Source organism: Vombatus ursinus, unplaced genomic scaffold (assembly GCF_900497805.2).
Source record: "Vombatus ursinus unplaced genomic scaffold, bare-nosed wombat genome assembly UNPS02014817.1, whole genome shotgun sequence".
Lineage (NCBI taxonomy): Eukaryota > Metazoa > Chordata > Mammalia > Diprotodontia > Vombatidae > Vombatus > Vombatus ursinus.
In genome coordinates, this window is record NW_020954595.1 from 5,292,296 (window position 1) to 5,303,846 (window position 11,551).

At 52.1% G+C, this 11,551-nt stretch overlaps 1 protein-coding gene across 1 annotated transcript in view; it reads right to left on the reverse strand.

Annotated features, from left to right (window-relative positions):
• CACNA1D (calcium voltage-gated channel subunit alpha1 D) overlaps window positions 1–9,209 on the reverse strand; it is a 355,951-nt gene extending 346,742 nt beyond the window's left edge. The window contains exons 1-3 of the mRNA XM_027835866.1: window positions 9,143–9,209; window positions 6,498–6,807; window positions 1,075–1,180 (exon numbers count right to left, since the gene is read on the reverse strand). Coding sequence (XP_027691667.1) covers window positions 1,075–1,180; window positions 6,498–6,807; window positions 9,143–9,209 — 483 coding nt within the window. The remainder of the gene's footprint in view (window positions 1–1,074; window positions 1,181–6,497; window positions 6,808–9,142) is intronic.
• Window positions 9,210–11,551: the final 2,342 nt, after the last annotated feature.

Below are 11,551 nucleotides of genomic sequence, written 5' to 3' on the forward strand. Positions count from 1 at the left end.
CATTAGACTGTGAGATCCTTAGGGGCAGGAACTGTCTTTTGCCTTCCTCTGATTCCCCAGCACTTGGCACACAGTAGGTACTTAATAAATGCTGTTCATGACTCAGGTCATTCACTTGGTTACAAAGGCACAGTCCTAGAACCACAATTAGAACTGGAATAGGAGAGAACCTTAAGGACTGGATTTCCTTTTTGCCTTTAGTTCCCAATATCTAGCATAATGCCTGGCGAATGGTAGGTACTTAACATGAATAAATCAAGAACACAGTACAGCTCCGTTTTTTCACCAAAGCCCACCTGGAGGGCTTATGATTTGTATGACCCCAGACAAGTCACTACAAACTTCCCTAGGTCTTTGCTTTCCCCTCAGTAAAATGAAGGGGCTGGCCTAGTACATCCTTTCCAGCATCAAAGATCCCATGAAGTTAGGCCCAGCTGGGTAGAAACTTTCCCCAAGTTACAGACAGAGCAGGGCTGAGGCTGGGGAGTTGACTCACCTGCCTCCCAGCCCATGGCTCTCTCCACAATCCCAGGCCCTGCCTCAACACAAAATCAAGTTTGAGATAAGTCTATGGTGCAATGTAGGGCTGTAAAAATTGGCAAGCCGTGTATGGTAACTCTAGATTCACCACAACATCTGATTCACCAGGACACCCCATGCCCGGAGGGTGCCAGATAAGTGAGAATGGGCCATATCAAAGAGGGGGCAGAAAGAACAGAGGCAAAAGTCCAAATAGGGACAAAAGTTATTATAAACCTTGGCAGAAATTAAGATCCAAACGTTATACACACACATACATACTCTGACATGCACGCACACACACTCTTCCATTCAAGAGCTCTTTTCATTTCCATCCAAACTAGATTAATGATTTTAAACATCGCTCTTCAGCATAAACACAAGGAGAGACATCAAAAGCTGTGTCACTGCGAAATTCTGGGAAGAATTCATGGGCACAGCTGTAAACCCCCATTCACAGTTATTTAGAAGTCACCACATAGAGACCCAACTCAAGTTGCTGGGCAATTCATCAACAAGCATTTGAAACAGAAAAATGGAACCAAGAACACTTACCAAGTTATGATTGGTTGAGTTAGAATCATCTTCTGGGAATGGGATGTAAACAGCTAAGGCCACACAATTGGCAAAAATCGCCAACAATATAAATATGTCAAATGGTCTAGAAAGTCTGGTTAAGGATAAACATGTAGGAAGGAAAGCCCACGACCCCGCGCCACAGCCCATGAGACTTTCTGAGCCAAACAGACTCCGCTCAGTTTTCTGATTGCCACTCCCAGAGACCCTGAGCTCCAAGCAGCAATGGCCGTTCTCCTCCTCGAGACGCATCAGCACGAGCTCTCAGGGTCCTCCTTCATGACTTCAGCCTCACCTTATTCACTTTCTGAGGCTGTAAATTTATTTCAAAGCCATGGTGCATTCAAGTAAGGCAAGGCCCTAACCAAGTTCCCGTATTTTCTTGTCTAAAAGGAAACTCTGGAAGCCAAATTCCCTGTGGGGCATCTGGTTGTCCTGACACAAGCTACTTCCTCAGATATTTACTATCACCTACTTAGGTTTCTTGGGCAGCTAGTACAGTGAATAGAGTACCAGGCCTGGAGTCAGGAAGACCTGAATTCAAATCTGGTCTTAGACACTTACTAGCTATGTGATCCTAGGCAAGTCATTTCACCCTGTTTGCCTCAGTTTCCTCATCTGTAAAATGAGCTGGAGAAGGAAATGGCAAATCACTCCAGTATTTCTGCCAGGAAAACCCCAAATGGGGTCATAAAGCCAACTGAACAACAACACTTATGCTCTTAGCTCACGTAGGGCAATCTTGACCTCATCCATGAAAACTCAATCCCTACAAGATAGAGGCAAGTCTTCCATTTGGTCTCAGTGCCTTTGGGAAAAACAGGTTTGAATTCCAGCCCCACTGTTTACTAGTTCTATCTAATATGGATGAGTTACTTGGCCTCTCTGTTGGGGTTGGACCTGATATCTCTGAGGTCCCTTCGAGCCCCAGATGAGGGGTCAGCAGACTACTACCTGTGGGCCAGATCCTGGCCACCATCTGTTTTTGTATAGCCCACAAGCTAAGACAGATTAGATCTATGAGCGTAGGGTGGTAAAGGAGGATGGGGGTAAGCAAGCCATGTGGTCAACACCTTTTCTACTTTCTCTGTTCCCCAAGGGTCATCCAAGGGCTTTAGAAGCCCTCCAGAACTCAACCCCCTCCTAGGTCTTCAGTCTCTTACACCTCACCCTGCTACAAACACTCTAGAGCTTAGTGACACCAGCCTCCTTGCTGTTTTTCACCCAAGTCGATCCATCTCTGGATTCCAGGCATGGTAGCTGTGCTCCATGCCTGGGGTTCTCTCCTCCTCACCTCTGACTCCTGGCATCCTTCCGAACTCATCCTTCTGTAAGAAGCCTTTCCCAGCTCCCTGATGCTAGTGTCTTCCCCCAATGTGTCCCATTTCTCCTGTCTGTATCTTGTTTGTACATAGTTGTTTGCATGTTCTGTCTCTTATTAGATTGTGAGCTCCTTGAGGGCAAGACTGATTTTGCCTTTCTTTGTATCCCGTGTTTAGCCCAGTGCCTGGCACACAGTAGGTGCTTAATACATGCTTCTGACTTGACTTGAAGTATCAGTAGTATGGAGTATAGTCAGGCTTCAGTTTGCTTTATCCTAGGCTGTCACTGGGTTCAGTTTACAAAGAAACATAAGTGTAATAAGAAACCACAGGGAGTCAACAGCAGACACTTCCCCAGAGCCCCATTCGTGGCTCTCAAGCTGGGGGGTCTGTTTCCAAAGGATTGCATCAAGACCAGTCTTCAATAATGACTCAACTAAACATTCTGGGGTTAGGACGAGGCACTCGCAGACCCACCATAATGACTTGTGGGATGTTTTGTTTTTCAGTAGCAAAGGGCTTCTTGAACAGCTGAGCTAAACTGCAGTCCTAAGGTCAAACACGCATCAGACTTTCTGTCATCAGGATATGCTCCCAGCAAGGGCCTTGACCACAAGCCCTGGGCCATGTGCTGAGAGCAATGCCCTGACGGGTCACAGGGACCTCCAAGGCCATCGAAGTCCGTTCTCTTCTTTTTAAAGAAGAGAAAACTGAGGCCAAGAGGGGTTAAGTAACTCAACCAAGGTCAGCAAGTGACAGAGCAGAGCTGGGATTTAAATTCAAATCCTCTACCTCCACAGTCAATGCTGTGCACCTCCCACAGAATGTCTGCCCTGAGAATCCCCGAAGACTTTAGTGAAGGAAAACCCCCTTTGCTTTCTGGGGGATCCTAGAAAGAAATGTCCACTGTCTTTTTTTTTTTTTTGGTCTAGACCTAAAATGTCATCTGTAGTGTGGGAACACCTCTCACCAACACAGATCAGTGATTCGTCTGTATCTTCTCTTATAGCATTATCTAAGCACACTGAGACCTATTCATGATCACCATGTTATTAAATTTCTGAGGCAGAATTTGAACCCAGGTCTTCCTAATTACAAGTCTAGCACTCTATGTTGCCTCTCATAAAAGTGTCAATCCCTTCAGGACTCACAGGTGAGAGAAGAGAGTAAGGGCTCTAGGAAGAGATGTCCCGCCCCCAAGGTTCATAACCTGTGGCTACGAATCAAGAAAGTAAAAAAGCCCCTCACACTCTGACCTTATTAACTGGGACTTCGTGGAGATTCTTATTAGTTAACTTTGACCTTGACATTAATTTTGACCAAGTTCAGACACTAGAATATTTGATCAGACAGGCTAGATTGGGGTCTGCCAGAACAACCTTGACAAAACCACCTCTGGAATGACACATGTGAGGGAAATCCAAGTGGTGATTTGGTCCAACTTCTTTCTGCTTAAAACATACAGGGCCGCTCCAGAACCGGAGGCCGAGAGGCCTCCAGCCCCTTCCCTTGTCATTGCGCCAAGACAGCACACCTGGGAAACACCAACATTGCTGAGGAAGTCTAAAGGCAACACAGCTTTCTGTCTTTGTGTTTGGCGAGTTCCCATATCCAGAGCCTTCTTTGAGCACACTCTTCACCATCTCTGCCAGGAGATTTTGTCCAGCTAGCCAGAAGAAATCAATAGCTACTCAATTTGGATCTAACTGCCCCTTGGGATCCTTAGTACCCACCACTTTCCCAAAGTTCAGGTGGACATTCTATCCCATCACACATTGATTCCATGGTCCCTTCACTAAGGCAGAGAGCTGACCCCAGATTCACCAAGGTTGGGTCTTGAATTCAATTCATCGGGTTAATATGATCCACTATCAAAATGAAGTGACGTTTGGAGAGCCAAATGGGGTTGTGGATTCTCTTCTATACAGCTTCTCCTTTGGCACCTACTTCATGGGGCTGGCTTTTCTCCAAATCCCCAAATCCATAGCTATACCAGTGCAGGCCAGTGTGTGTGCTTAGGGGGTGGGGAAGGAAGGATGCCAAATCAAAGAAACTGTCTCATCTCTAGACCCAAGAAGAAAGACCACCTGGCCTTCTCTGTCATTCTGTAGACAGCCATTGACCCCAAGGAGCTCAGCTTATACTCCCTGATACAAGAGGGCCTCTTTCTTGCTGATGGCTAATTGAGGGCACACAAGCAGTCAGGGCATGTAGCTGTACCACTTCTTGTGCCGCCAAGAGAAAAACCCTCTCTAAGGGGATGCATAGCTTCTCTGGAGTTGGTCATTTTTTCCCCCAAAGGCCAAAAAACAGCTCAAGGAAAAACCTATAAGCAAAGACATATAACAGAGATTACGGGTCTTGAGAGAGAATAGGTACCTACGTTAGAAAGGTGTGGCAGAGGAAAGGGGAAGAAAGGGGGGAAGGGGGAGGCAACCAGGCTGCAACAGTCCCATATCCAGGATGTGGATGCTGGCTTCACAACCTTTCTAGCCAGCTTAGCTCACTGGCTCCCCAATCTGTGGTGGTCCAGCGAAGACAGAAAGAGGAGAGCTAAGCCCCTGGCAAGCTGAGGCCCAGGCTGAACATTTCAAAACAACTGTGTGCTCCACAACACAGTGTCGGGGGCGTGGCTCCTTAGCCTTCAACATCCTCTACCCTAAAGGTGGAAGGAAGGCAAATGAGCCCCTTTGATCCTTCCCAAGACAAGATGCTGCTCCCATGGCTAGTTACTCTCACTAGGAAGAGTCCTGAGCTCTGTCAGCCACAAAGTATTTCTGGGAGACGAAAATGCTACCCTCTGCTCAAGCCAGTGGGTCATTTTGGCAAAGAGAAAGTGCCATCACACACTCCTCCCTGAGCCGATAGCGGGACCAGAGGCCAGAGAAAGGAACTGGAAAGAAAAACAAGGTTACAGGGAGGGCCGAAAGATGGGAAGGAGAGCAGGAGGGCTAAATCTGGGGTCTGGGATACATCACCCATCTTGGGGCACTGGAAGTTCAATTTTAAAAATACAAAGGAGACACCCACACATGGAACTTCAGCCCAAGGACATAGGCCGAATTTTTTTCCCCTAAAGCCAGCAACTGCAAATTCCTGAGCTCAGAGAGCAGCTCTGTAAGTCAAAGGGTGGAGGGGGGCAGGAATTAGACAGCAGTGTCAGAGAAGACAGACACACAGACAGACACACAGAGACACAGACACACACACACAGACACACACACACACACACACACACACACACACACACACACCCCTACCCATAGTTCCTCACAGTTCGTAATACTCTGGTGGAGCCAGTCTAAGGAAATTCCAGGGAGAGATGGTATTGATGCTAAGAACTGAGACAAAGGTTCAGAGGACCATATGAGCACACAATGAGAACTAGAAAGGCCCCTTGGAAGTCACCAAATCTAACCTTCCTCATTTTGCAGATGAGGAAACTGAGGCACAGAAAGGTCAAAATTACTTGCCCAAGGTCACAAAGCTGGTTAAGGATCTGAGATGGGGTTTGAACCTAGGTTCAATCTTGTTTAGCACCTGAACAATGTACATTAATCAGAGTTTCAGGAACAGTTTCCAGATATCAAAATTAGAGGATTCTGCTGAAGATCAAAACTGTTTCTTTTGTCAGTAAAATTCCAATCAGTCTATTTTTTAATTCCCTTTTAAAAAACAAGATGGGCTCCAGGCCTGGCCAAGCCTAAAAGCCAAGAGAGACTGGAGATGCAGCTAAAAGTGCTCCCTGAATATGGTGCTCTCACCAGCTGCCCAACCCTCACCCCAGGCCTATTTCTTCCTTCCAGACTGACTGCTTTGCCATTTCCGATGGCCTTCCCTAACGTGCAGCCCCCTCCCCCAAGAGAAGGCTAAATATAACTGCAGAGCTAACCCCTTTCCAACTTGGGGAGCCCGAGTTTAAAATAAAAACAAGCTTATCCCCTGCCCCTCGTGCTCCAGGCCGTCATGGTCTCTAAGTGTTGTTCCAGAAAGCAAATCCTTTGAGCACGCGGGATATATTTGAGGAACAGATGGTGAAAAAAACCAACCCAAGGGAGAGGCCAACTCAAAAAAGGATACTTCCATTCCACGATACTAATGCAGGCTCTTCGGATGGGGTTGTTCAGAGAGAAACAGAAAAGGGCCCGGGCTGGCCGGCTGCTCGAGGAGCTCCCCTGTTTTTTGCTCTTGGCATATTGCTGACGTTTTCTTTGGGACAGAGACCCGACAGGTTGGGGGTTGGAGGTGCTCATAGTCTGGGCAGCCTTGGCTTGTCGAGCAGCATCGATCGCAGCTTGCCAGGAGAGGACAGTCTGCTGGGAGCTCTTCGGCCGGAACAGGGGTCTGTCACCAGAGACTGAGTTCCTGGGGCCTCTTGCATAGTTCGCCTCTGAGGAGGGAGGGAGAAGGAAAGAGACGAGTAGGGAGGAGGTGAGAGACGGAGAAGAGGAGAGAAGGTGGGAGGGAGGAGGGACGGGGGGGGAGGGGGGAGAAGGTTAGAGGGAGAGGGGGAGAGGAGGGAGAGAGGGAGGGATGGAGAGAAAGAAATAGAGAAGAGGGAGAAGGTGAGACGGAGAGAGGGAGAGAAAGGGGGAGAGAGAGAGAGAGAGAACACAACATGAATAAGTTCTCTAGCTGAACAAGTGTGTGTGTTACGAGTTGTTTTTCCCCCTCCAAACTGTTTTTTAAAATGTAATTTCTTATTCACTCAGCAGCACATCTGCACCCAAAGCCTCATTCCTTACCTTCCCAAGCTCGGGGCTATCTACCAGAGGGGAGGCAGAGACAATGGGTTTTCACAAAGCAGTTTTATATCCCTGTGTCTCCCCAAAACACATTTTCCTCTATTTCTTCAAATGAATGAAAAAGCCTTTAATCAGTGTTTCTTACATGCCAGGTTCTGTGCTCTCACAAAAGTAAGCTCCTGGCCTGTGGCTCAGGCCTCCTGGTTAATACTGAAATCTCCCCAAGCCCCAGGGAACCTGTTGAATATTTCTGATGGAAAGGAAAAGGAAGCCACCATTCCATATTGCAACCCGTCTTCAGGGTGACAGTCCCACATCTTTCAACAGCAAGGAAAGCAACATTCTTTCCAGCTCATGCAAAGCGAGTCTTCCCCTGGCATCCGGGCAAAGCAAATAATCTGGATTATGTCCCCACGCTTCCTTCAAATGAAAATTCATGAAGCCTGGCATTCATTTCCTCTGCTGGCTTCTGAAATCATCTCTGTCTTTTGGCATTTTTAAACTGACAGCTCATGTACCAGGCCAGAGGCCCCCCAGCCAGAGATGGGACCCCACTCATCCCTTCCAAAAGCCATCCAGAGCCCTAGCAGGCCAGCCTGAAACAAGATGCACAGACATCAACGGGGTCATTTCCCGTGGATCCTTCAGCTGCTCAGCAATCAGGGCAGTCCTCCCAGGCTGCTTCTGTCTGTGAACACAGCTGAGACTGGTCCCCAGTGCAACGGAAGGCAAGACGAATACAGTGGGAATCCTAAGTCATATTGGAGGGGGCAAGGAGAGGGGTCAATCAAATGAGAAGCCAGGAGATGGGGAGGGAATAAACCCTGGAAAACAGACAGCTGGAGAGGACAACGTGCACCCCCAACTCAAAAATAAAGAACATCAAGGCGAAAGGGCCAGCACCTCTCCCACCACCAGGGCCGGGGCTCCAAAGCTTCATCTGGGCCATACACATTTCACTGTTAGTCACTAGGTCACCTTAGGGTTGCCCTCATCCCTTCGGTTTTGCCCTGGCCCCAGGCTCTGGGCCACCCTGGAGTAACTTGGAGGAAGGGAATGTGTCCTCTGGTCATCCAGCTTCCAGCCCACCCATCCTGTTGGTGTGGAGGTGGAAGTGAGGGCGCTCCTCTGGCCTCAGCTAAGTGGGGTTGTGTGTGGTCCCCTCTTGGGGCCTGGGAGAGAAAGCATTCCCTTCACAGCGGCTATTTTTCCAGGTTAGAGGCACAAGGCTGCACCAGGGACCCCAGCCCTGCCAGCCAGCCTGCCCAGAAAGCCAGGAGCCGTGAGCAAGAAAGCCGGAGGGAGGGCAGACAGCCGGCAGGGCAGGAATGCACGTGTCTCTCCAGGTTCTTGGGGGGGGGGGGGGGGGCTGCAGGAAGGACTGGGGCTATTGCTAGGTTACCCGTACCACTCGAGGCAGTGGGGAAGGTGGGGGGAGACAAAGGCCAGAAATATGCCCCCCAGGACAATGGGGGGGGGCGGGGAATGTCACACCGAGACAAGAATACGAGAGAGGAAAAGGGCAGAAGTGGATGGGGATGAGCCTCCCCGCCTCGAGCCATCCAGCTGCCAGAATGAGGAGAGCCAGAACGGGCGATCGCGCCCCCGCCGGGCACTCCAATCTGGGCAGCTGCCGGCCCTCACCTGCGCCCCCTCCCAACACGCACACCTGACACGGAGGTGGGAAAGTGAAACCCAAAAGTCACCTCGGCCCACGAGGGCCTCCCCTCGAGCTCCCTCCATCTGGGTGAAAGACACCCCCCACCTCCAGCCCCGCAAGGCCCCCGTGGCCCCTCCCCCTCCAAACATGTCGCTGCCACGAAGCTCTCGAGCATCCTCAGGCCGGGGCCTTCCCTCCTTCCCTCCATCCTTCCATCCCTTTATCCCTCCTTCTCTCCAATCGTCCATGCCTTCTTGCCTCCATTCTCTCTATCCCTCCATCCCTCCTAGCCTCCATTCCCCCTCCCCCCAAGTCCGCACCTTTCGCGTGCTCCTCCTCCTCCTCCTCCCGCCTCGGGGGGTGCATTTTTTTCATCATCATCATCATCCTCCTCCCGGACCATTTATCGAGCGCCTGCTGTGTGCGTGTGCGTGCGCGGCGGCGACGCGGGCCGGCCGGCCGCGGGGGTGCGGGAGTGGGGTGGGGGGCGCCCTTCGGCTGCGGTGCGGTGCGGCGCGGTGCCCGCCCCTGCCCGGCCCTACGATAACCCACTCGGCTCTGCCCGGCGGCGGCGGCGGCTCCGGGCTCAAGGGCGGCTCGGGCCCCGCTTAGGTCTCCTCCTCGCGGCCGGGGGCGGTGCGGGGGCCGCTCGGGCCGCCCCCCATGCCCGCCCGTGCCCGTGCCCTGCGCCTGCCGCCGCGCAGCCCTTCCCCGGTCCGGCCCCGCGACTGGCCCCGGCCCGCCACCGGGCCGCTGCTCACATCCGGGCCCCCGGCAGGCGGACGGCAGGAGGGCAGGCGGGAGGACCGCCTGGGCAGGCGTTTGGACCCGGAGGGCAGGCAGGAGGGCAGGAGCTCGGCTCCGCACAGGCTCCGCGCCGCTGCCGCCTTCGCTCCGCGACGCTGCTGCCGCCGATGCTGCTGCAGATGCTGCTGCCACCTCTGCCTCTGCTGCTGCCACCCGCCGCTGGCCGCTCTCCCTCCTCCCTCCCCTCGGCGCGCTCCTCCTCCTCCTCCTCTGAGCCTCCTCCGGGCTCGGCTCGCTGCCAGGCCCCTCTCCTCTCCTCCCCCCCCACCCCCAGACGGGGCGGGGGACGAGCACGGGCCGGGTCTCCTTTCTCCGGGGTTCTGGCCCCAGGAGGGGCACTTGGGGAGCTAGATAGGCCCTAGCGTGGGACAGCAAGCAGGGAGCAAGCAGAGCCCTCGGCTCCCCTGAGCCAACTGGCCTCTGGCCCTTGGATGTGAAAGGGTTAACTCCCCTCCCCTTCTCCTCCCCTCTCCCCCCCACCCCGGCACTCGAGAGGTTAACTCTTTCGGCGCGGGCGGGGGGGGAGGGGGGGAGAGAGAGAGAGAGAGAGAGAGGGAGAGAGGGAGGGAGAGGGAGAGAGGTGACTCAAACAGAACCCTGGTGGCCTGCTGGCTGAGCCCACTTCTGAGATCAGAGGAGGAGGACGACAACTAGGAGGCAGGATGACAGCTGCCCGTCCCGCCCCCCTCCCACCTTCTCCAGACCAGCCCACCTGATGAAGGCTCCGCCCCTGGGAGGGCTCAGGTGTCCCTCGGTCCCAGCCCCGCCCTCTGAGCCCGGCCCTCGGAGAGAGATGAGCAGGCTAATTGTGCCTGACTGGCCTTGGGATCGAAAGCTGGAAAGGGCATCGCAAACCATCTAGCCCAAGCTCCTCGTTTTACAGGTGAGGAAACTGAGGCCTTAAGCTGAAAAATGGCATGCCCAAGGTCACCTAAAAATGAATTTGGAACCCATCTTCTAATTCCAGAGTCAGAGTTCCTTCCATTATAGCAAGCCCTCTTTTTTCAGATGAGTAAGTTGCTGACTAGAAAGATTCCCTTTACTCCCAAGCCTGCTCCTCCTTCTGACCTTACTATGCCTCCTACGGCCTTTTCCTCTCCTCACTTTCCATATCCAGTCACTCCCCAAGTCCCTCAGTCTACTCCTGCCTGCAAATTAGTCCCTTACTCCCTTCCCCCACACAGGTAGGAAATTGATATTCCTAAAGTACACATTCGACCGCTGCTTTCTCGCACTCAGACCCTTCCTGGGCTCATGGGTTTATTGCTGCAAAGGTCCTCAGAGGCCACCTAGCTCAACCTCTTCATTTTACAGATGAAGAGGCCTAGGGATGTGAAGGGACATAGGTCCTAAGTGTCAAATTCAAATGGAGGTTCTCTGTCTCCAGAGCCAGGGCTCTTTCCGCTATACTGCTTGAAGAATTACAACTGATAATCGCTGCACAAAAGTGGAGAGCTGGGCGCTACTCTCAGCCTGGCACAAAAAGCCCTCTGCAGTCTGGCTCCCACCCGCCCGCCAGCCTAATCTCAGATTCCTCCAGGTCCCACAGTCCCCATTCCAGCCAAGCCAGTCTGCTGGGTGTCGTTCACCAATGTCCGACCCTTCATGACCCCATCTGAGGTTTTCTTGGCAAGGATACGGGAGTGGTTGGCATCTCCTTCTCTGGCTCATTTTACAGATGAGAAATGGAAGCACACAGGGTGAAGTTACTGGCCCAGGATCACATGGCTAATAAGAGTCTGAGGCTAGATTTGAACTCAGGTCTTCCTGACTGTGGGTCTTTGTACTGATTGTTTCCCAGGCATGAAATTCACTCCCTCTCCACCTTAAGCCCTTAGAATCTCTAGCCTAGCTAGTGGCCTTCAAATCCTACTTTCTGGTTGTGCTTCCTGAGGGGCAGAGCTTTATATGATGCTCCAAGT